The following is a 26,058-nucleotide window of genomic DNA, read 5'->3' on the forward strand; positions in this document are numbered from 1 at the left end:
ATGAGGCTTTCAAGAAGTTTGGCCACGAAGAGGAGAGAGAGGGTGGCAGCTAAAGGGGACGTGCAGTCAAGGGAGAATGTGAGACAGGAGTGCCTGGTGAGTCAGGGTGAGGATGCAACTGATGGAACCGCATTCAGAAGGTGGGAGGAGAAGGGGATCAGAGCTCAGAGATGAGGGGGACCCTAGAAGGAGCAGTGGGGGGCTTGAGGGGTAGGGTGCAGGCCCACTGGAACAGTTTCTACTTTCTGAGGAAGGAGCAGAGGAGGTCATCTGCTGAAGGCAAGGGGGGACTTGAGGAAAGCAGAAGCAATCTGAGATGATCACCTGGGACCAGGAGTGACCGCCAGCCAGGACCACAGAGGGACACTGTCAGGCAGAACCGAGAAGAAAGTTGAGAGTAGAGACGTTGAGTCTGGGGAGGTGCTATTATGGATCGAATGTCTGTGCCCCACCCCCCCGTGCCTGATTTTATCTTGAAGCCCTAACCCCTTGTGTGATGATATTTGAAGGTGGGGCCTCTGGGACGTGATTAGATTTATACGAGGTAAGGGTGGGAACATTAGGGAGGATATGTGTTGTGGTGAGTGCTGTTATTGTGTAAGACTGATGAATCACAGACCTGCAACCCTGAAACAAATAATACATTAATAATAAAAAAAATATAAAATTAAACTAAATTTAAAAAAAAAGAAGAGGAGGAGACCTGACCTCACATTCTCCCTCTACCCACAGGTAATGAGGAAAGGCCATGGGAGGGCAGAGCAAGAAGGCGGCCATCTATAACCCAAAGAGTCCTCACCAGCCACCAACCCTGCTGGCACCTTGATCATGGACGTCCATCTCCCAGAATTGTGAGAAAATAACGTTTCTGATGTTTAAGGCACCAGCCTTTTGTTAGGGCAGCCTGAGCTGACCAAGGTGCCAATCTGCACAGATGGCTGGTTCTCCTCCCTGAACCCTGAGCAGCCTGGGTAGAGGAGCATAGAGAGCAGGCAGCGGAGATCTGTAGTCTGGGCTCTGCCAGGCAGGCACATAAGAAGGACTACGGGCTCTTGGGAAAGGCAAAGCGCTTGATGGAGAAGGGGCTCTTCTGCATGCCTAGGGGCTCACCCACATCACAGCGACTGGTTCTTCTTCACGGGGCTTTCATGGGCAAAAGGGAAGACGGATTCAAAACACCCCAACCAGTTAAAGGTATCTGAGAGTGTGGCCCCGCTGTGGCGTCACGTGTGCAGGACATGTTAACCACAGTCATGACTGTGATGTTGTAAAGGGACAGGTCACAAACAGAAGCCCAGTAGTGCTAGTCTGGATCGGGGCCAGGAGATGAGGCTCTGTTTCAGACTCTGCTGCTGTGTGACCACGGGCAAGTTCCTTGCACTCTCTAGACTCTGGAATATTAGAGTATTTAGCATAGATTTTTTTGTTTTGTTTTGTTTTTAAGATTTTATTTATTTATTTGACAGAGAGAGACACAGCGAGAGAAGGAACACAAGCAGGGGGAATGGGAGAGGGGAGGGAGGAACAGGCTTCCCACTGGGCAGGGAGCTTGACATGGGGCTTGATCCCAGGACCCTGGGACCATGACCCGAGCCGAAGGCAGACCCTTAATGACTGAGCCACCCAGGCGCCCCTAGCATAGATGTTTTCTAAGGTCTTTTCCAGCTCTAACATTTTCAGATTCTGGGTAATGTAAAAGCACTGAAATACCACTGAGTTAAAAACAAGTGAATGGAAGGGCAGCTGGGTCACTAAGGCATTTTCTTGCTGGGATCCCTGAGGTCTCGTCATTTCCTACAGACAACATTCATGTCTCTATATAACACTTCCTTTGGCATTTTTTTTTTTTTTTTAAAGATTCTATTCATTTATTTGACAGAGAGAGACACAGCGAGAGAAGGAACACAAGCAGGGGGGGAGTGGGAGAGGGAGAAGCAGGTCTCCTGCGGAGCGGAGAGCCCAATGCGGGGCTCGATCCCAGGACCCTAGGATCATGACCCAAGCCGAAGGCAGACGCTTAATGACTGAGCCACCCAGGCGCCCCTTCCTTTGGCACTTTTAAAAAAGAGATAACAGGCCCAGAATGGAGTCACCCATGCTAAGCCGCGTATCAGCAAACCGAGACTTAATACCTAACTTAACTGTAGCTTCAGCCTCCCCCAGGAATGTCACCTTGAAGCAGTCAGTCTGGAACTACCTGGTCAGCACCAGCGAGGTCATCTTCCTTACAGACCCTGCCATCCCTCAAAGAGGGTGGCCTTGCCTGAACAGTCCACTCTTTCCTGGAATAACTTTCTTGCGCGGCCTCCTTCTGCCTGTAAAAGTCTTTCATTTTGTACAGCTCCTCAGACCTCCTTTCTCTCTGCTAGATGGCATGGCACCCAATCCATGAATCACTGAATAAAGCCAATCAGATCTTCAAATGTACTGAGACGAATTTTGTTTTTTAACAGTAAGAAGAGGTGTTTTAAAGAAACTTACGTCACACCTTTTGGAAGGCTGACCAGAACTGTAGGTAGCGTCGTTTGGCGGTGTTTCCGAATAGGCCAGGTTGGAAATTCTGGGAAACCCCCAGGAAATGCAGCAAGAGCCAAGAAGCCTTGTGAAGAGAGGCCTGTCCCCTCCGCAGTGTGCTTTTGTTTCGCTTTCCCCTCCCCCGGCTTCTGCCCTGGGCCTGCTCTTCCTTCCTCCGGGAAGCCCTCCGGCCGCCAATGCAAGCTCCTCACCGAGAGCTCCAGCAGCCGGGCACATCCCCTCTCCGGCCGCCTCCTACTGGCCCAACAGGAGCAGCTTTCCGGGGCACACCTGGACACTCACAGCAAATCAAGAGCCTCTCTGCCTCGCGGGCACTTCATTTGTACTCTCGAGAAGCAGAAGCCTTGCCGGGGTCTAATTCAGGAGCATGTGGAATGATAAAGCAGGCCTCCGTCCAGGCTCTCTGGGGCGGGGAGGGAGCCGCACAGCGCGCACCGCATGCCCACAGGCTGCCCGTGTGCACACTGCCCCGAACCAGAACTCTTGGAGGCTTTCCCGTTTCTCTCCCCACCTCCTGACTGCAAACCTGAAAAGGGCCTAACACTGGCTCAGGCTGGGCGAGAAACAGTCCTCGGGAAAGACGGGGACTTGTTACCAGCTGCACTACCACTTCTGACCACCAGACTGCAGTGACACTGTCACCAGGGGCTCTGGGAAGGAGCAGCAAAGCACTAAACCAGATGTAGGGCCTGTGCAATGGCGCAGGTGGCACGGGCTTGAAACCGGCCTTGGCTCAGGGCCTCAAGGATCTGGAGATCCAGAAGCCAGCCCTGCCATCAGACGGGTGCTGACAGTGCTCAGGATGCCAGGCATCCCTTCGCTATCTTCCACCTGCTGGCCTGTCCTTTTCCCCCAATATCCTCCCGACTCTACTATGCACAATACTGAGAGAAAATTATATTTTCAGAGAAAGCCCCTAGGGTGCAGTTTTTGCAAAAGGTGTATGGCTTTACAATAGTTAGGAAATTTCTCTCGGGAAGTGGGAGAGCCCCTTCGGGAAACAAGCACAGAAAATCCAAGCTCTGCAAATTTAACTTTAGCTAAGCCCTCTCATTTGCTTCTAAAATAACCCAGCAACCCTTCATTTTTGTATTCAAAGCAGCCAGAATGTTCCAAACTATATACAGACACCTGAGAAAGAAGAGTGGCCCAGAAGTGGCTCCTAAGGTCCTGGCCAATGTTTAAAATTCTCTATCTATGGACTCTGAGAAACAAACTGAGGGTTCTAGAGGGAAGGGGGGTGGGGGGATGTGTTAGTCTGGTGATGGGTATTAAAGAGGGCACGTACTGAATGGAGCACTGGGTGTTATACGCAAACAATGAATCATAAAATTCTCTATGAGCAAAAGGGTGGGGCTGGGAAAAGTCTGACCTGCTGGGAGACCCTAGGACCTGTTCCTGCCCTTCCAGGTTCCCCTACATAAAAGGAGAGCATCGAACTGGTGTGTCTCCCCTGCCCCATTCGGCTCTAACACCCATTCAGCTTCAGAAGGTTTGTAAGACAGACCAGGCTAATGAGAAATTAACTGGGGAACAAAGGCATCCAATCTGCTTGACAAGCTAAGTAGGAGTGGGTAGGGGCCACTCCTTTGACTCAAGGACTAGCATATCCTACATGTCCTTGCTGAAAAGAGAGCAGCTAATGTCTGCAAAGTTCCTAGCTAAATGCTGCTAAATTCCCTTACACACTCAGCATGTTACTGCGTGTAGAATGCTTTCTTCCCAGCCTCTTCCCTGGCGAGAGCTGGCTGATAATGGGCAGTGCAGTCCAAGTCCACCCCCTATGGTCTCTGTGACCTTGGGCCAGTTCCTAATCCCTGTGGGTCTCCTGATTCCCAAGTGTACAGAGAGGAGGTTGGATGGGCCATTAAGGAGCAATTCAGTCCTGAAACAATTTTATGAATCTCTGAGTTCCAAGCAAATGTCACATAAAAGGTTATCTAGCAGCGACAGATATTTCTGTGCCCGAAGCATTTTTCTGAGGAAGCAATGTCTGAGGAGAAAAAGAGCTTGGGTGGCCAATGTGAACTTCTGGTCTCTAACCCCTGTGCTGCCTCATTGGAGGTACCCATGGAAACTCGGGGGATTATGCGAAAGCCTTCTTAGCTACTCACCAGTCCCGGCACCTACCCTTCTCTTTGGTAATCTTCGTCCAGATTTGACAGGAGTTGCGAACCCGCCGTGGAGAGGTCGACCGCAGCCAGGGGCAGGTCACGGTAGGCAAAGTTCACCAGCTGCACGGGAGCAATGCTCTTGGTTTCTTCATCTACTTGTTGGGAGATGATCTCAACTTCAGAAATTCCTCCTTCTATGGCAGGCCTGAGTTGGGGAGAAGGGCAACAGGGCAGTCAACCCTCAAGAGCAAAGTAATTTTTCTACTCCCCGAGGGAAGGAAGAAGAATGCATCAGAATCTATGCTGGGCTGGTGGCGACCGGGGGAAGCTTGAGGTCGCCAATCCTCCACACTGGCCATCAAGGGACTGGACTGAAGCCCCTGTGTCCTCTACCAGTTGGGGAACAATGGAAGAAGGGAAGGAGGAATTGCTCAGATTTGAAAATAGGAGCTATGGAGGTAGGATCTTTATCAAGGGGGCTAAAGACCCAGATGGAAATTCTGCCCACCAGAAAAACCTGGGCTTAGATCTTTAGGATTTTTGGTCCCTAGACTTTATATTGGAGTAATATATATATATATTTTTAAAGATTTATTTATTTATTTGACAGAGAGAGGGAGAGCACAAGCAGGGGGAGGGGGTGGCAGGGAGGGGCAGAGGGACAGGGAGAAGCAGGCTCCCCACTGAGCAGGGAGTCCGACACCTGGCTCGATCCCAGGACCGAGATCATGACCTGGGCCAAAACCCAAGAGCCAGACGCTTAACTGACTGAGCCACCCAGGCGCCCCGGAGTAATATACTCTTTTAAACTGTTTCCTGGGTTTCTCTGTAAAGGTCCTTTAAAGTGTTTCTACCATCTGTACCACAACAGAGAAGAGAGGTTTCTGTTTGTGACTGGATGTTCTGCTGGTGGTTGGGGAACTGACCTGGAGAGACCACCTGGGCCTTGGACAGTGAGGGCAGCAGGGGCCAGCTGTCCCTGGCTGCCACTCCCTTCCCACTTAAACTGGTCCTACTCCATCTCCCCTCTTAAGGCTGAGAGTAGGAAAAGGAGGCCACTTGATCAAACTTCTGTGGAGCTGTCAGTCTCTTACATCACTGGCGGGCTTACGCAGGGCACTGCGAATACCTGACAACTACTCCGGCCATACAAGGCTTCTGAGCTCCAGGCAGTATCACCTCCCAACCCCCTGGCAGATATATGGCAATTCGGTCACTACTGACTTAAGTGGGAGGGGGGTATTACACATCCTGTGGCGTGGCTGACAACGAAGAAGTGTCCTGTCCCAACACCAACAGGGACCCTGTGGAGAGATGCTGGGCTAGATCACTTTGCTCTACCTTCCTGGGGTGCCGTCTTTGGTCCCCCCAACACATCCCTGACCCTCTCTTAACCTGTAGAATCTGAGGGGCTGGGTCTTATGCTTCTGGCCAAACAATGAAGGTCAGAAAGAAAGATGGTGTGAATGGAGAGGAGTGGAAATTAAATGTCTGAGGGAACACTGAGAGGCCGGTTTTACTACTGGGGTGGCAGTCGGTCTTGGCAGCTGTTCTTGGGCTCTGTGTCAACTCCAAGGCCGACCTCCCTGGGGCTTCTCTGGAGCCTCAGTTTCTCCAGCTGAAACACAAGGAGGTGAAACTGAGGCTCCCTAAGGGCTCATTCTCACCCTAGCATCTGATATGGAGAAGAGACATGGAGCATGGGGGAGGAGCTCTGCAGGGACAAGTCCCTCCACCTAAGTTCCAAACTTTCCTTTTCCAACCATCACTGAAAGCTAACCAGCCACACACAGCGGCAGTTATCCAGGAAGGTCAGAGCCGAATCTGCCCACTGCTCTCTTGCTTGAATCATGCAGATAATTGAGGAAAAAGAGGGATTTTTATTTGAACGCCACCGGTTGGGAGCCTAAACGACCTGGATTCACCAAGTAATTTCCAGTGCCCCGATTCTCTTTGGTAGGCCTTATTTAAACCTTTGCTTTTTGCTACCTGTCAAGCACAGATAATAGTACTCATCATTGTGTGACATTTACAAAATGACTCAAGATCTTCAGACAGAACAGTCATAGGATGTGAGGCTTCTGTGTTTCTCAACAATTGAAATAAAAGTGTGGGTGTTTAGTGGGGAATCCTGGCTCCTCCAGGTGTTTCCAAAAAAGTCAATGCTGGGTTGAATTTGTTCTCTTTTCTTCTGGGCTACTCACAGAAGCTACGGGTGGCTTAACTGCACACAGAGAACTTTCTGATCCGTGGGATGTTCAGAGGGCTGGAGTGAATTTCTGAGACTAACAGGATGTGGCTTTGAGCAGCAGGGGACAGGCTACTTCTGCCTTCCTGACTTTCTTGCTCTCTGTTTCCCCCCTGCCAGTGGTCATAGCAGCCCAGCACCATCTCTGATCTGCGGTCATCTCAGCAGGAGGAAACAAGGTCTCCCTTGGTGGGAGTGAAGGTCCCACAGTTCACAGCCTGGGTGTTGAGACTAGCCTCTGGTCTCAGATATGAAGAACACTATGATGGACAATGGGTATTAATGGCCCCATTCTTCACCTTCTCCTTTTACCATGGGACCCTGGAGAGCTCCTCCCATCAGAAGGAAGAGTATGATTCTCCCCCCTTGATTCTGGGCTGTTTTATGATTTGTTTTGGTCAAGGGGATGTTAGCAGACGTGACAGGCAGAGGCGTGGAAAGGAGCTTCAGTTTCTCTTGTACCTCCAATATTGCCATTGGAAGGTGACCAGCCTAGCCTATGGGAGGAAAAGGGACACACTGAGCAGAGTCCAGTCTCACCGAGATCAGCTGACAGCAAGCCAAGCCCCATATCTAAGAGTGATTCCAGATGAGCAGGTATCTAGCTGGCTACCCCACACATGGAGGAATAGATACTGATGCTGTATTCTGCTCAGGTACCACGGTTGTTTGTTACACAGCATTACTGTGGGCAAGAGATAACGGGTTCCTGCTCCAGACGGCAGCAGCCAGCCCCAGAGCTAGGCAGGCTGGGGCAGTGTGGTGTGACAGAAAGAGTGCTGTTCTCATCTTGGTATTTTTGCCAGTGAGTTGCAAAACACAAAATAAGTGACCACTTCGCTGGTGTTTGGTAAGATGAAGTGGTGGTTTACGTGGCATCTTAGGTTCGGGGAACTGAAAGCACTTCTGCCCTTGGTTTCATAAAGCCTACTTTTAGAAACCCTCTCATGATTTCTAAATTTCCTTGCAATTCCCATTTTGTTAATTCACCTTAAGCACGTCCTAGTCTTGTCTTGAGGTTTGCTTTTGAAGTTTTCCCCATTTTCCATGGCATCCAGCTAACGGAAGTGTGTATAGCGGTTGCTTGGAATCAGAAGATCCCTGTCTTATGGAAGATTTATAGCAACAGTGGTGGACTGCAGAATTTCTCTGCTTTTTTAAACCAAAAAATGAGATGACATTAGTGGGGCAACTCAGAGAAAGAGCAGATTTTAACATATCATTTTAATGTCAGGCTCAAGGACAAAATCGTCTGGAGCTCCTCCACCTTCACAGGGCTGAGGAAGGAGCTGTTGGTTGCACCCACGATTCTGAGGTACCAACTCAGCAATCACAGAGAGGAGATCCCGGTGTTACTTACTGTGGATTGGTCATGTTGAAAGATGCAACCAGAGCCATGGGTTTCCTTGGCGTCTACTGGGGCTCAGTCGTCTTGAAGCCGGCCGTCAGCATTTCTAAGTGTGAGTTCTTACAAGACATACAAAATGGTACCTTGAAAACAAATAATTGAATGGTAGGAATTTATTACACTGTCAAACAGATGTCAAACCAAAGTCCTCCTAAACTCATCTAAAAATGGAAGTCCTTAGAACTTTCTTTGATACAGCACTTTTCTTCAAAGTTATGTTTGAACAAAGTATACGTTGAACAGATTCTTACAATTACCCAATGTAATTACTCTCCTTTTTAGAGATGAATAAATATGTCCAGAGTGACAAGATGAATTTTCTGTGTCACACATAGATGACAGAGAAAGCCAGACTGGACCCCGGGTTTTCTGACTTTTCATTTATAGTTCTTTCCACTTTTCCAGCATGCCTAAGCAAACCAGGGTAATTTATACTCCAGCTTTAGGAATCTCAAAAATCTCAGGTGTTTTCCCACAATGAGAGAGGCAGCACATCCTGGAGCCAGACTGCCTGGGGTCAGAGCCTGGCTCCCACTTACTAGCGCTGTCACCTTGGGTAAATTATTTAACCCCTTTGTCCCTAGTTTCTCCACCTATAAGATAAGAATGATAATAGAACTGGGGCGCCTGGGTGGCTCAGCCGTTAAGCGTCTGCCTTCGGCTCAGGTCATGGTCCCAGGTTCCTGGGATCGAGCCCTGCATCGGGCTCCCTGCTCGGCAGGAAGCCTGCTTCTCCCCCTCCCACTCCCCCTGCTTGTGTTCCCTCTCTTGCTGTGTCTCTCTCTGTCAAATAAATAAATAAAATCTTAAAAAAAAATAAAATAAAATAAAAAATCTTATTTAAGAATGATAAGAGAACTAACTAAATGAGTTAATGCATGTGAAAACACTTAGAATAGTGCCTGGCGTGTAGTGCTGGCTTTTATTATCACAAGTATTATTTTATAAATTTAAATTGCACTGTCTGTTGAATCTGAGCACATTCCAAAGCATTTGGATGGCTGAGTGTAAGATTTCCTCCTAAAATTTGGACTAGGTAAACAGAATATACTTTTCTATAAACCAGTGCCATGGGACCACCTGGAAGTCTTCTAAGAGACAGTAACAATCTGGCAGAAAGAACACAAAGAGAGAGAGCTGGGTTCTGGGTGATTTTGTTCATGTTACAAGGGAGGTTGCTCCAAGGGGCAATCCTTGTGGAGACTGCATTCTGTTGCAAACTGCCTTTCCTGCAAGACATCACCATGAGAGAAACCCCCTCTCCCAATCCCAAAGCTCAGCAAGCAGAAGCACTTGAACCAGAGAGACAAAAGAGTTGTGACATCATGTAAAAGGCACAGGCACTCCCAGGGTGAGAAGTATTGGGAGATGGATGGTAAATCTGCAAACTGGGGAAGCTCCCTGAAGTTCTGTGTAATTAAGAAATGACAGCTGAAGTTAAAGGTACTTGAGGAAATCTTGGGAAAGTCTTAAAGCAACTGGAAGAGAGATGGAGAACTTTCTAAAATTAGAAGGGCTTTAATATACGAGGCCACCGTTTCCACACCAGCTGTACGTGGGGCAGAAAAAGCAAGGGACAAGAGCAGGGAGAATTTGGATAGGTTTTTTATAACCATACCCTGCTGAGGGTTTCCCCTTTACCTTGGTATACCTTAGTAAGAAGGTTCTAAACATTAGAATCGGAACTCTCCCTTACAGTATTTGGAATTGGGTATTAATTGTACACTAAGCTTTATACAGGTCTCCATTCCATAACAGAGATATAGTCAGTCTCAATCTTTCCTTTATAAGCCTCAGTGAAGTCAGGCTCAGGGTACGCACCAACAGGAGACCCTGGGAGCAATGCCCACTTCCAGAGCGGTGTTTTAACAGCTGTATTCCCAAGTGAGCAAGCCTACACAGGCAGTGTTGTGACTTTCATCAGGAGATTTATGTCTTCTTGTTCTTATTTTTGTGATATTAACAGCCCTTGGTGATCACTTCCTAGATCCATAAATTCATTAGGATTTGCAAAAGGGGGATACTATGATTTTATCATGCCTTTTCCATTTATCAGCTTCTATGAAGACAAACTCCTCCTCCTCAACTATTTGATTAGCCTAAGATACAGTTCACATAGAAAAGGATAAATGCTCAACTTTTCTTTTTATTTACTGATTTTCAAAAGTTAGTTAATTGGTATCTTGTTATCTTCCAAACTCGATCAATGAGGTTTTTTTTTTTTTTTAACTTTCCACGGCATCATGGATTTAAATTCATCCAGCAGGAGTTGAGTGAAGGAGCAGACTCCCTGTAAGCGGGATGGTAGTTTCCTGAAAAGGAGATATGGGACTGGGTAAGAAACGATTGGCATCTCCAGTAGAAGGCAAAGATGAGGTAGGAGACAGGGTAAATCATATTTGGACGGACAGTGAGTAGGCTGCTTTAGTCAGTGGTTTTGATCCTTAACAAGCAGCACATTTTAGAAAGCAAGCTCCCTGAAGATGTTATTTAAAAACAATATTCTCCAAATAAAATAACCCCAAAGCACAAGCCTAGCACGAATCAGGTGTAGTCTAGCACTCTATAAATGAACATTTGAAGTGCAAACCTGCTGTCTCATAAACCTAGTAAAAGCAGAAGAGAAAACCTGTTTTGGACTTACAGGGTCTGGCTATGGTGGGTAGTGAGGCTGCTTTTTTTGACTTTAGTAAAATCCACTTGTTGCTCATTAGCCTTTGTAATTACCAATATCATTTGCTTGTTCCAGCCCGATCTGCAAAATTCAGGCTGGCATCCTAGGAATTTTAAAGCCAAAAAAGATTTCTTTCTTTCTTTTTTTTTTTTTTAAAGATTTTATTTATTTATTTGACAGAGAGAGACATAGCGAGAGAAGGAACACAAGCAGGGGGAGTGGGAGAGGGAAAAGCAGGCTTCCTGCCAAGCAGGGAGCCCGATGCGGGGCTCGATCCCAGGACCCTGGGATCATGACCTGAGCGAAAGGCAGACGCTTAACGACTGAGCCACCCAGGCGCCCCTAAAAAAGATTTCTAAGATCAAGTTGTCAGTTCCCTCACTTGCCAGGTGAAAAAGTCCGTAATACAGTTCACCTGTCCCCAGAGGCGCCCAGGTCAATTCCTCAACCCTTACTTGTGTAATGGTCCCTTGGCATACACATCCCATTGGTTTCCAAGCCTGGTTTACTCAGAATCACCTGGGGGCCTTTTGGGACGTATAAATTCATAGGCTATACTGCAGAACTGCTGAATCAGAACTCTGTAGGTGGAGTTTGAGAATCTTTTTTTAAGTTCCCCAGGTGTCTGACATGCAACCACTCCATTTGACTATTATATCAATGGTTCTCAAACTTTCCATTGCACCAAAATCACCTGGAAAACTACTGGTCCCAACCACAAACTTTCTAACTTAGTATGTTTGGGGTGGGGGCCTGAGATTCATATTTTGAACAAATTCCCAGGGGATACTGGTTTGCTGATCCACAGGCCACATTTTTTCCTTTTTTTTTAAATTAACATATAATGTATTATTTGTTTTAGGGGTACAGGTCTGTGATTCATCAGTCTTACACAATACACAGCGCTCACCATAGCACATACCCCCCCAATGTCCATCACCCAGCCACCCCATCCCTCCTACCCCCCTACACTCCAGCAACACTGTTTGTTTCCTGAGATTAAGAGTCTCTTATGGTTTGTCTCCCTGTTTTCATCTTGTTTCATTTTTCCCATCCTTCCCCTATGATCCTCTGTCTTGCTTCTAAAATTCCACAGAGATCGTATGATAATTGTCTTTCTCTGATTGACTTATTTCACTTAGCATAATACCCTCTAGTTCCATCCATGTCGTTGCAAATGGCAAGATTTCATTTTTTGATGGCTACATAATATTCCATTGTATATATATACACCACATCTTCTTTATCCATTCATCTGTTGATGGACATCTAGGCTCTTTCCATAGTTTGGCTACTGTGGACATTGCTGCTATAAACACTGGGGTGCAGGTACCCCTTAGGATTACTACATTTGTATCTTTGGGATAAATACCCAGTAGTGCAATTGCTGGGTCATAGGGTAGCTCTATTTTCAACTTTTTGAGGAACCTCCATACTGTTTTCCAGAGTGGCTGCACCAGCTTGCATTCCCACCAACAGTGTAGGAGGGTTCCCCTTTCTCCGCATCCCCGCCAACATCTCTCATTTCCTGACTTGTTAATTTTAGCCATTCTGACTGGTGTGAGGTGGCATTTCATTGAGGTTTTGATTTGGATTTCCCTGATGCTGAGTGATGTTGAGCACTTTTTCATTCATCTATTGGCCATTGGGTGTCTTCTTTGCAGAAATGTCTGTTCATGTCTTCTGCCCATTTCTTGATTGGATTATTTGTTCTTTGGGTGTTGAGTTAGATAAGCTCTTTATAGCTTTTGGATACTAGCCCTTTATCTGATATGTCATTTGCAAATATCTTCTCCCATTCTGTCGGCTGTCTTTTGGTTTTGTTGACTATTTACTTTGCTGTGCAAAAGCTTTTTATCTTGATGAAGTCCCAATAGTTCATTTTTGCCCTTGCTTCCCTTGCCTTTGGCTATGTGTCTAGGAAGAAGTTGCTGCAGCCAAGGTCAAAGAGGTTGCTGCCTGTGTTCTTCTCAAGGATTTTGATGGATTCCTGTCTCACATTTAGGTCTTTCATCTATTTTGAGTCTATTTTTGTGTGTGGTGTAAGGAAATGGTCCAGTTTCATTCTTCTGCATGTGGCTGTCCAGTTTTCCCAACACCATTTGTTGAAGAGACTCTCTTTTTCCCATTGGGCATTCTTTAATGCTTTGTCGAAGATTAGTTGACCACAGAGTTGAGGGTCCATTTCTGAGTACTCTATTCTGTTCCATTGAGCTATGTGTCTGTTTTTATGCCAGCACCATACTCTCTTGATGATTACATCTTTGACTTCACAGATATATTCAGAACATTCCATCCCAAAGCAACAGAATACACATTCTTCTCTAGTGCACATGGAACATTCTCCAGAACAGATCACATCGTGGGTCACAAATCAGGTCTCAACTGGTACGAAAAGACTGGGATCATTCCCTGCATATTTTCGGACCACAGTGCTTTTTAACTAGAACTCAATCACAAGAGGAAAGTCGGAAAGAACTCAAATACATGGAGGCTAAAGAGCATCCTACTAAAGAATGAATGGATCAACTAGGAAATTAAAGAAGAATTTAAAAAATTCATGGAAACAAATGAAAATGAAAACACAAGTGTTCAAAATCTTTGGGATATAGCAAGGCGGTCCTAAGAGGAAAGTATATAGCAATACAAGCCTTTCTCAAGAAACAAGAAAGGTCTCAAATACACAACCTAACCCTATACCTAAAGGAGCTAGAGAAAAAACAGCAAATAAAGCCTAAACCCAGCAGGAGAAGAGAAATAATAAAGATCAGAGCAGAAATCAATGAAATAGAAACCAAAAGAACAGTAGAACAGATCAACGAAACTAGGAGCTGGTTCTTTGAAAAAATTAGTAAGATTGATAAACCCCTGGCCAGACTTATCAAAAAGAAAAGAGAAATGACCCAAATCAACAAAATCATGAATGAAAGAGGAGAGATCACAACCAACACCAAAGAAATACAATTGTAAGAACATATTATGAGCAAGTATATGCCAGCAAATTAGACAATCTGGAAGAAATGGATGCATTCCTAGACATGCTTAAACTACCAAAACGGAACCAGGAAGAAATGGAAAACCTGAACAGACCCATAACCAGTACGGAAATTGAAGCAGTAATCAAAAATCTCCCAACAAACAAGAGCCCAGGGCCAGATGGCTTCCCAGGGGAATTCTACCAAACACTCATTAACAAGGAACCTATTCTTCTGAAAGTGTTCCAAAAAATAGAAATGGAAGGAAAACTCCCAAACTCTTTTTATGAGGCCAGCATTACTTTGATCCCAAAACCAAAGACCCCACCAAAAAGGAGAATTACAGACCAATAACCCTGATGAACATGGATGCAAAAATTCTCACCAAAATACTAGCCAGTAGGATCCAACAGTACATTAAAAGGATTATTCACCACGACCAAGTGGGATTTATTCCTGGGCTGCAAGTTGGTTCAACATCTGCAAATCAATCAATGTGATACACTACATTAATAAAAGAAAGGACAAGAATCATATGATCCTCTCAATAGATGCAGAAAAAGCATTTGACAAAGTACACCATCCTTTCCTGATTAAAACTCTTCACAGTATAGGGAAAGAGGGTACATACCTCAATATCATAAAAGCCATCTATGAAAAATCCACAGTGAATATCATTCTCAATGGGAAAAAACTGAGAGCTTTCCCCCTAAGGTCAGGAACACAGCAGGGATGTCTACTCTCACCACTGCTGTTCAACATAGTACTAGAAGTCCTAGCCACAGCAATCAGACAACAAAAAGAAATAAAAGGCATCCGAATGGGCAAAGAAGATGTCAAACTCTCACTCTTTGCAGATGATATGATACTTTATGTGGAAAACCCCAAAGACTCCACCCCAAAACTGCTAGAACTCATACAGGAATTCAGGAAAGTGGCAGGATATAAAATCAATGCACAGAAATCAGTGGCATTTCTATACACCAACAAGGAGACAGAAGAAAGAGAATTTAAGGAGTTGATCCCCTTTACATTGCACCCAAAACCATAAGATACCTAGGAATAAATCTAACTAAAGAGGCAAAGAATCTGTACTCAGAAAACTATAGAATACCCATGAAAGAAATTGAGGAAGACACAAAGAAATGGAAAAACATTCCATGCTCATGGATTGGAAGAACAAATATTGTGAAAATGTCTATGCTACCTAGAGTAGTCTACACATTCAATGCAATCCCTATCAAAATACCATCAACTTTTTTCACAAATGGAACAAATAACCCTAAAATTTGCATCAAACAAGAAAAGATGCCAAATAGCCAGAGGAATGTTGAGAAAGAAAAGCAAAGCTGGTGGCATCACATTTCCGGACTTCAAGCTCTATCACAGACCACATTCTGATCTTCTGAATCAGAAACTACATGAGGTAAAGATGGCCTTTTAATCCCTATTTTGCAGACAGAGTTGACTGGTTGCAAAGCTACTGTGGTGGAACTGTCAGCCGAACCTACCCTGGCCAGGCAGAAGGAGGCCAGGTTTATCAGTTAGGAATAATTTCATTTGCAAGTAACAGAGTACCTGACTACCAGTGACTTAGGCAGTGAAGACTTTTAATTATCTTACCTAGGAATAAGCCTGGAGGCAGTGGCTCTGAGATATCACCAAGGACTCAAACCCTTTTCATCCTTCCCCAGTCCTCTGTGTGATGCATTACTCACACTTATTGCCTTGTGGTTGCAGAATCGCTGCTGCAGCTCCAGCTTGCATGCCAACTCCTAAACAGGAAGAAAGAACCAAAGGCTTTCTCTTCATAAGCTCTGATCTTTTATTCTGTAGGAATTATCTTTCCAAGCCCTCTAGCCAACATCTCCTGATATCTCCTTGGGCAGAGCTGGGTCACATGGTCAGATGGCCGTGAAGAAGCCTGGGACAATGGGCAGCTGGCCAAAGGAGTAAGGAGTGATAGGAGAGCCTAGTCCAGTCATAATTCATCCCCTGGGGCTGGGCATATTGTTTCCATAAACAAATCTCCATTCTCTCAGCAAGAAGTGGAAAGGAGCTGTTGCAGGCATAACTAATCGTCTGCCAGGCCAGGTTTGGACACTTCTGATATGGTTCTGTGGCTCAGCTGAATAAGTTTCCTAGGTCTCCAAATAAGACTGACCAAATATTGGTGGCTGGCAGGAAATATAGAGGATGCGCTCTCACAAAATCTCAGGGTTCTTTTATTTAGAAAGCATTGCATGTGTGAGGCTCAATTTTGCCATTATCAAGCTTGCTGGAGAATCTGTTCTTAGTGAGAAGCCACTGAGTATTGGCACCTTTCAGGAACATCATGTTCCACACCCCCAGGAGGAGAAAGTTGTGTTTCTTGTGCTGAATGAGAAAGGTTTCTGTGTAACAACAAAAGGTCATCCTTGTTACCTTGACCCATTAATACCTTGCTCCATTAACAAGGAACTAAAATGAAGACAATCAATCATGTAACCAAGCACTCTCCCACTGTAATCTCCAGTCTATTGCAAAATTCTTAGCTACCAAATAGTGGGCAGGGAGCCCACAGTGGCTCTCTTTTCTAGGTGTAGTATGGTGTCCTATGGATGCCTCTAACTTTCTATTGTGTTTGCTCCTCTTCACTTAGGTAGTCATGCAGCCTATCAATTATTATCAGTTTCATCAAGTATGGGAAACATGGAGCAAGATCACACAAAACTAGATCCTATCATCTCAAATTATTTGGGTATTCTAAGAAGAAAATCAAGAAGACCATTTTCTTTTTTTTTTTTTTTTTAAAGATTTTATTTATTTATTCATGAGAGACAGGGAGGGGGAGGGAGAGAGAGAGAGAGAGAGAGAGAGACAGAGGCAGAGGCAGAAGCGATGCGGGACTCGATCCCAGGACCCTGGGATCATGACCTGAGCCGAAAGCAGATGCTTAACCATCTGAGCCACCCAGGCGCCCAAGAAGACCATTTTCATAATCTTTTCATTCCCCTCAATATTTTTTTCCTAACAAACATTCCCTAAATTGAATATACCATGTCCCTGCTGGACAAAGGATCCCCTCACTGCCTCCTTACCCCCAGTTGGCCTGAAAAGAATGCCACCTAGCAGGCACTCCTCAACCCTGGCCTGCTGTCATTCTCCCTCTGGAATTCTGCAGAGCTTCTGGGAAACTATTATCTATGATTTTGGGAAGTACCAACAATGAGCTGGGGCTGTAACGGCTGCTCCGTTACCCCTGACCCCCCACCTTCTGGAACCAAGCAAATCTTAAGTATATATGCCAAACTTTGCAAACCGCCAAAGCAATATTTTGCTTTATGTGATATTAACTAAAATATGTTAAGAACCCAGATATAATTAATTTTGCTGCTGAATTCCACATGATACCAGGTAAGTGACCATTCTTAGGTAAATGGAGGGAAAAAGTCCTCTTTCTTCAATACTTTTATACTACAAATGGTATGATGTGAAAGCGACTCCCATTCTTTACCCTCCCTATACCAATGCCCCCTTTGTTACAGACTGCATGCTTTTGTCCCACCTCATGAGTCCTGTTTTGAAATCCTAACTCCAATGTAATGGTATTAAGATGGAGGTCTTTGGATAGATCGTGGGGGTGGAGCCCTCATGAATTGGATTAGTGCACTCAAAGGAAGAGATACTTGGCCATGTGAGGATTCAGCAAGAATATAGTTGTCTGCAAACTAGGAAGAGAGCTCTCACCAGATACCAGATCTGCCATCACCTTGATCTTGGACTACCTAGCCTCCAGAACTGAGAGAAGGAAATGCTTGTTGAAGTCACCCAGGCTGTGGTATTGTTACAGCAGCTTGAATGGACCAAGATAGTCTCATAACTTTTCATTGCCCTTTTACCCTGTCTCTGGGTTTGGCTATGTGACTGGCTTTGTCCAAGTGGATTGGAGGGTGTGATGGTTAATTTTATGTGTCAACCCGACACATAAAAAAGGATATTTAAACATTACTTCTGGGTATGTCTGTGAAGGTGTGTGTGTTTTTCAAGACTTTATTTATTTTAGAGAGAGACAGAGAGTGCGAGCATGAGCAGGGGGAGGGGCAGGGAGAGAGGGAGAGGGAAAGAATCTCCAGCCAACTCCATGCCCAGCATGGAACCCAATGCAGGGCTCGATCCCATGACCCCAAGACCACGACCTGAGCAGAAACCAAGAGTTGGATGCCCAACCAACTGAGCCACCCAGGCACCCCTGTGGAGATGTTTTTGGATGAGGTTAACATTTGAATTAGTATACTGAGTACAGTAGGTTGCCGTCCCCAATATGGGTGGCCTCATCCAATCTGTTGAAGGCCTGAATAGAAGAATACAAGGTTGAGTAAGAAAGAATTCTTTCTCTCTGCCTCACTGTCTTTGAGCTGGGACATCAGTCTTTTGCTCTTAGACTTAGACTCAAACTTACACCACTGGCTCTCCTCGCTAGACTTTTCAGCTTCCATAATCATGTGAGTCAATTCCTTATAATAAATCACTTTATTGACATATATAATATATATATCTTATTGATTCTGTTTCTCTGTCGTACCCCAATATATCAGCAAACATGAAGCATTGGTCATGTGTTTGGGCTGGCCCTTTCTCTTGCACATCACCATGACAACATACACACCTGGGCTGGCCTGCTGCAGGATGTCCAGTTGCCTCAGTCAAGGCCAGCCAACAGGCAGCTGCCCTCCTGAGTGAGCTCAGGCAAGACTAGAAGAACCACCTGGCTGTTCCCAGCCTAAATTGCCAACCCAGACTCATGAACTAAATAAAGTTGTTTTTTTTTTAAATTCATTATTCAGTTCTTTATTAGCATCTTCCATGTTCCAGGAACAATACTAAACATTGATATTATCATGATAAATGAGACCTGGTCACAGCACTCAAGAAACTTGTGGACTAGTGATAGAGACAGAGGCATAGATAGATAGACAGATGCATAGGTAGAAATTACAATTCAAAAAGGTGAGAATAATGAAACATTACAAGAGTGCTTTGAAAGCTATAAACTTCCTTATAAATATTAAGCAACTAATGATTCCTCACACTGGCAGGCACAATCCCCCTCTTCCTTCAGCCATCTGTCAAGGAAAGGTTTGTTTTTTTTTAAGCCCATCAAGTTTTGGGGGGTAGTTTACTATGTGGCAATAGATAATTGATACATTATAGACAAATGTCCACTGCAACACATAAAATACAAAGATGTATATTTTTAAAGCATGAAGTTTCCCTCCATCCTCCATCTTAACCTTTCACATCTCAGTTGAGGTCCCTATGTTAACACCCAGGTGTAGAAATCCTTGCTCAGAATCATGTACACATGTACTCACATATATAGGCTAATTTTTGTGGGTTTGTGTTTAACAAAATAAAACCAACTCTGCAATTTGCTTTTATCACTTATCAATATATAATGGACATCCTTTCTGGTCAACAGATAAAGATTTATACCTTTTTCTGATTTCTTAATTCATATATATACACACATGCACATATACAACTTTACGTAAATTGCTTGTCATAAAATTCAAGTTTTTAGTGGTGCCTGCTTCCCCCACATTATCTGCCTTACTGTTGTCCTCCCCCAACAGACATATGTGCACACACATATGACCATGTTAAATCTATATGTATCTTTCCTCACTGTTCTTTGTGCTTATAATTGTACAGTTGTTTGCTTTATTTAAAAGTATATATTATTCATACTTATCTATTTTTTGCTTTTCCCGCTCAATATCTGGTAGAAACCCCCTCTCCCAAGTCAAGCAGAAAACTCAGATTCATTCTTTAATTAATGGCTGCATAGTATTTCATGGTGTAGATGTGCCATAAGTTAGTTTACAATTTGCCCACTGATGGGTAGTTCCTGATTTTTTTTTTTTTTTAGGCCACTGTGAAAATGCTACAGTAAACATCCTTGCATACATTTCAATCTGTATTTATTTTCAGTTGTATGGGATAGAGTCTCAGGAGTGACATTAGTGGGCTGAAGAGTATATATTTAAAATTTTAACAGTTAAAACAAGACTGCTTTCCCAAGGACTGTAATAATTCATACTCCAGTGCAACTCTTTGAGGGAAGAGTCTTAATCATTCACAAGCTGTTGAGGGTGGCTGTGAACACTTGCTTAATTATACCCCCTTCCTCATGGAGCACTGGAATAAGAACAGGACACAAGTGTGAAAGCAAAACTAGTAATACATATCTTTATGCCACAATATACTTAGTTGACTTAGGGACCATCCTGTCACGGTATTCCTATGGGCCATTTCAGCAACAGTCAATCCCCTGAGAATCCTACTTTCTTCCTTGTGCCATAAACCCCAACCATCCAAAGCAAACCAATCAAATAACCAGTTTCTGGGTTCTCTTGGGTGCTCACCCTGTGCCTACCGCCAGGACTTACAAGCTAGCAAAGAGAATGGGTAAAAATACAGAACTTAAGCTAGATATAGTTCCTGACCAACTAGATATCTTATCAAAGGAGAAGAATTTTAGGAAGAGTCACCCTATTTTTCACAACTTTAGTGTACCAATATATAAGACAGTGCCCAAAACATTACCAGACACTGTCAGAAGGTGGCACCAGGATTTCCTGAAGTTGTCCCCTCCACAATTGTGCCCTCCTGTCCTCACTCCCAGGGAAGTCAGGTCTCCTTTCATAGATCACAGGTCTTTGCATGATGACAATGGCCAAAATGTTGGCCAATGTCCCATTTGAACACCAATGGCACAGTGCTCATTGGCACGAAGCTGGGGCTCTGGTTTAGGTCAGGATTTGGGGAGAAGTGCCACTCACTAATACCTCTCTTTGTATGACCCAGGTCTTGTTGGAAGCTTCCCAGCTGGAGCTATCCCTCTATACGACACTGCTGTGCAATGGTGCTCTAGGGGCATCTCCGGGGATGCTGCAAAGACCTCACTTCCTTCTAAACAACACTGTTTATTTTAAAAAAGGGTAGAGACTGGGGCAAATGCAAACCAAGGTATCTACATGCCTTTATGTGGGTCAGGACCCCTCAGATTACAGGCATTTAAAGAGATCCCAGCAAGTTCCAAGCTTGGTGCTGGGCATTGGGATGCAACATGGTCTAAGGCCATCCCTGCTCTCAAGTTTCCAGTCTCATCAGATTAAAGGTTCCAAAGCAGCAATATGTGAATGAAGACTAAAGGGGACATGTGCTGAGCAGTACAGAGTGAAGATGTGGCAAGAGGAAGGCAGGAGGAAGGCAGTGTGGGCTGCACAACTGAAAAGGCAGTGGTTCTTCACACGGCTGTTGTGACCTGGCCTTGCCCTGGACCACTTATCTGGTCAGTGGCAAGGGTAAGAAGACAACATCAGCTTTCCCGCCTCAAGGCCAATGGTGTCCACCAGAGGTTCTAGCTGCATTGGGCCTGAGAAATACATGCAGAGCTTGCCTAAAATGCAGATTCCTGGGCCACTCTAGTGATCTGGATCCAGGAAGCCAGGAACTGGAGTTTCCTTGCAGCCCAGGTGACTGACCACCTGAGAAAACCTGGCCTACCGAACTTACCCACCTCCTATTAGCTTTACTCAAGAACCACAATCAGGGTCTCTTTAATTACACAAACACCTCTGGGCCTCAGCTCATTCCAGTCCCCTCTCCTGCCAGCCCTCTGTGAACTGCCTGCCATTCCCAGCTTGTCTACACTTGGAAAATCCTCCATCATCTCTAGAAGCTCTGGGCCCTGAGTCCATTTCTCCGGCTTCAATAGTCCTTTCTTATCTGCCCTCAACTCAGAACAAACTACAGATATTCTCAACAAGGTTTACATCCAGGCTCAGAAAACACAATGAAACAACTCTAAGTCCCAAACTGGGCTCTTAACGCAGTACAGGCTGCATGGGATAGAGGTATGGAAACTGGGAAAATCCCTTAGAGCCCAGTTTTGCCACTGGGATGAGGTGACGGACCCACCTCAGGCACTGTCACAGTATTTCATTTGATCCTGGTAGGTGACAAAGTAGTACGGCATGTGAGAAATTTTTACTGTTACCACCACAAATTGTCTCTAAGAAGCCACCGATATAAGGTACGCAATTTAATAACAGCTTGTCAATGAGAAAACTTACATACTGTCACATTAAATCTGTGCATCAACTGGAAGACCCTGATCGTTTCAATATTGGGAAACTATTGATCCAGTGTTAGCACTGAAGATGGTGAATATGGTATTATTGTTAATATTGAACATTTAAAACATAAGATAAAAATAAATTAAATTAAATATCAGGATAGCTGAGGAAGAAAGCAGTCTAGAGCCACCCTGCAAACTCTCCCTTCTGCTACTAAATGACCAAAAAGCCAAGGGAAGGGGGAGAGGGAGCTCAGGTGTAAAAGTACAGAAGGGGGCAATCAGTCCATAACATCCATCAAGAGAGAAGCAACCTGAGGAGCCACAAAGAGCCATCTCACTGAGACTCCTAAATCTGGAAGGGTCAGGGAAGTCTCCTGGGAGAGCCAAGAGAGATGTGGCGGCCACACTGGGGGCAACTTTAATCTTCTCCATTATCAGCAAGTGCCCCCAGGCTGCAGAGGTGGGCTGATCATAGCTGCTCTGCAATCTGTTCCTCTGGCCAGTTCCCGTGGTGTAGACCTGCTCAGGTGCACCGGCAGGGCAGGTCCAATCACGGAAGAGACCAGGGCCAGTGCTACCCTGGGGGGGGGCTTTCTCCAAAGTGGCTGTTCAAGGGGGAAGTAGGGAGCTATCAGGAACCAAAGGGTGACCTCTGCCAAACTTCCAACAGGACAGGACAACCTTCTAGCTCAGTGGATAGAGACCCAGGGAAGAGCCTAGCCACAGCCTCACTCTGAGGGGTGAAGACAAGGGAGGCTGGCTCCTGATTTCCACAAACCAAATAAAAGTCACAGACCCTAAGATGGCCCACCTTATCAGTAAACAAAGACACATAAATTCAAACCATTTTTCTCCTAACGGACTGGGAAAGGTTTATAAAAGCTAGCACTGATGATGGTGTGGGAATAATGGCCATTCACACACACTATTGACAGGACTGTAAATTGTTACAAATTTGCTGAAGGGTAATTTGATAATATTTATCAAAATTATTTTAACATGCACTTTTGTTGACCCAGCAATTGCACTTTTAGGAGATAGATTTTAAGGAAATAAGCTATTAAATACACACACACACATATATATGTTTGTTGGATCATTGTTTTAATAGCACCATGCTTAACACGTAGCAGATGCTCCAAAAATATTTGTTGATACAGGAATAAAATCATAAACTGAAAGCTATATAAATGTCCATCAATAGGAGACTGGTTAAATAAATAAGGAACCTGTATATTATGAGATTGTTATGTAGCTATTGAAAAGGATGAATGTCGCCTAGAGCTGAGGGATGGGAGGGACTGACTGCAAAGGGATATGAGGGAACTCTTTGGAATAATGGAAACATTCTACATCTTGATTTTGGTGATGGTCACAGTGTCCATTTAAAATGAGTGCTTTTTATTGTTTTTAAGTTATACATTCAGCAATATAGCTGATTTTTTTAAAAAAATGAACTATTGAAACTAATGAAAATTATTCTCATTAACAAAGAAAATTGTCTGCAATGTAACATTAAATAAAAAGGTCATAAAATAACATATATGATGATATATGTTTTTATGATATGTATTTTATGAAAAGTACATAGAAAATGTGTGTGTGACACAGTGTGGAATTGCACTTTCCTACTGTTCTAGAGTTGTGTGGATGCCCTAAAGTTAAGGACAAACATGGTAAGTGCTCACATTTTCTAAAGAAAGATGCCAGACCATCTATTTGGAACTAACAGATGGTCAAGCTGGTCCAGTAACTACTACACCCCACAGCCCGTAGGAGAGAAGGCTAGAAAAACTCATGCCAGACTCCCAGGCTGGCTGGGGCAGTGGGAGATGGCCAGGTGAGGACAGAAGGCAGTGATGAAAGCAGCTTGTCCTTAGCCACCAGCTAAGCAAGGATGTGGCACCAAAGTTCTTAGTGAAAATTAAACTCAATAGTTTAAGCAGAGCATGGATTTTTAAAGGATACTGAATCCCGGGTGGGCCAGAGAGCCAAGCATAGAAACTACATGGTCGGGATCACCAACCAGACCCTGGCGCTGCTCCAGCCAAAGTATCACTGATGCTATGGCACCACACAAACATTCTCTCCTTCTCCCTTCCAGGTCCTAGGTCCCACAGCTCCATCTCACTGGCAGAGATAGGTCAAACAGCGGCACCCTGGCGGCAAGGGAGGCTACTACCTTGGATGGTGGACTCAATTTGGGAATTTCCCTGAATCTAGAAATGCCATTTAAATGATGCGGGATGGTCACAGATATGGAAAGTACCCTCTGTTGTTATAGATTTCCTATGGGCATGTTGACCAGCCACCTAAGAAGGCTGCCTCTTAGGCCAAAGGGTCGCAGGGGCATAGTGCCAAAGCAGGAACTAAGAGTAGCCCTAAGAAGTTAGGCAATGTGTCCAGTGGAATGGTGCATGCAACACCTTCCTCCCTGGCCTTGCTAGGGGAGGGCTGTGAGTAGGCAAGACACAGGAGGTGGGTTCCTAAGGAACTTGCAGAAGCATCCTTGGAGGAGGCAGAGTGCACAGAGGGAGTGGGGTGTGTCAGGGCAGCAGAAGAGCTGGTCTGTAGGTCAGGCTGTATTGATTAGATGAGAGACTGAAGTTTTGATTTAGATGGGATATTTCAACTTCTGAAAAATGAGCCTATCTGAAATCCTGAGAGTGATTAGAAAATCTAAGGCACCTTCAAACATTCACATCAGGTGATGGAAAAGGGGAGACAATAGAATATGTTGGATAAAGGCATACGTTGATTGCTTCCTATCAACTTCCGTTCATCTAAAAGGTCTGGATAGCTATATTCCCAATCACAGTTATACATAAGGAGGCAGAGAAGTGGTATTCTTGAGAAGAGTTCTCAAATCTCAGTGCTTTTTGTTCATGAGCATCTTTTGTTTTTAAAAAAGGATATTTCCATTAAAAAACCTACATATGAGGGGCGCCCGGCTGGCTCAGTCATTAAGCATCTGCCTTCGGCTCAGGTCATGATGTCAGGGTCCTGGGATCGAGCCCCGCATCACATTGCATCGGGCTCCCTGCTCCGCGGGAAGCCTGCTTCTCCCTCTCCCACTCCCCCTGCTTGTGTTCCCTCTCTCGCTGTGTCTCTCTCTGTCAAATAAATAAATAAAATCTTAAAAAAAAAATCTAGGTATGATAGAACTTGAAAACATTGTGCTAAGTGAAAGCCAGCCATAAAAGGCCACATATTGTATGATTCCATTTATATAAAATATCCAGAACAGATAAATCTCCAGAGGCAGAAAGCAGATTAGTGGTTGCCAGGGGCTGGAGGGACAGAAGAATGGGGAGTGACTGCTTTATGGGTACAGGGTTTCCTTTTGGCTTATGAAATGTTCTAGAACCAAACAGAAATGGTTGTACAGCAGTCTGAACGACATGAAGGTCAATAATGGTAAATTTCATGTTTTGTATATCTCACAATTTTAAAAACTGGGAAAATGAAAACAAAAACCAATGAATGACAACAAACACCTAGATATAATGATTGACAGGGATATATGTCCACCATAAATTAGAAAAAGTGGGTTTTAAAACTATGCCCAATATAAGAAACCCAATGTGTGAATTATATATAAAGCAATCTGAAAGGACAGATCCCATGATGGTAATAGTCATTATTTCTGGGTGGTGAGACCACTGTTAACCGTTTGTTTCTATATTGTCTAATTTTCCTTTATAATGAACTAAATATACTGTTTAAAATATGTACACAGGGTAAAAATTGGTCAGTGCATAAGAGAGGTACAGAGAAGGGACTGTGGAAATTCAGCGGCAGAAGACATGGCTGGGTTCTTGTTACTTCCTTAAAGTAGCCTCCTGACATGTGTCCTTACCTCCACGCTTCTTTTCTCGGATACATCTTACAGCTGCCACCAGATGCCTTTTCTGGAGCATAGCTGTGATTTGCTCATTCCTTGACTCAAATACCCTCAGTGGTTCCCCACTGCCTACTG

General features: G+C 44.6%; 1 protein-coding gene across 3 annotated transcripts in view; it reads right to left on the bottom strand.

Moving 5' to 3' along the window:
- TMEM266 (transmembrane protein 266) overlaps positions 1 to 26,058 on the bottom strand; it is a 119,792-nt gene that overhangs the window by 61,119 nt on the left and 32,615 nt on the right. For 2 of the 3 annotated variants that reach the window (XM_032417988.1, XM_032417985.1), the window contains exons 2-3: positions 8,258 to 8,388; positions 4,666 to 4,854 (exon numbers count right to left, since the gene is read on the bottom strand). In XM_032417988.1, coding sequence (XP_032273879.1) covers positions 4,666 to 4,854; positions 8,258 to 8,295 — 227 coding nt within the window. In that variant the 5' untranslated portion in view covers positions 8,296 to 8,388. Of the gene's footprint in view, positions 1 to 4,665; positions 4,855 to 8,257; positions 8,389 to 15,577; positions 15,730 to 26,058 lie in introns of all 3 variants that reach the window. The other variant, XM_032417986.1, reaches the window with a different exon arrangement.

The sequence above is a fragment of the Phoca vitulina genome, unplaced genomic scaffold, assembly GCF_004348235.1.
Source record: "Phoca vitulina isolate PV1807 unplaced genomic scaffold, GSC_HSeal_1.0 scaffold20, whole genome shotgun sequence".
NCBI lineage: Eukaryota > Metazoa > Chordata > Mammalia > Carnivora > Phocidae > Phoca > Phoca vitulina.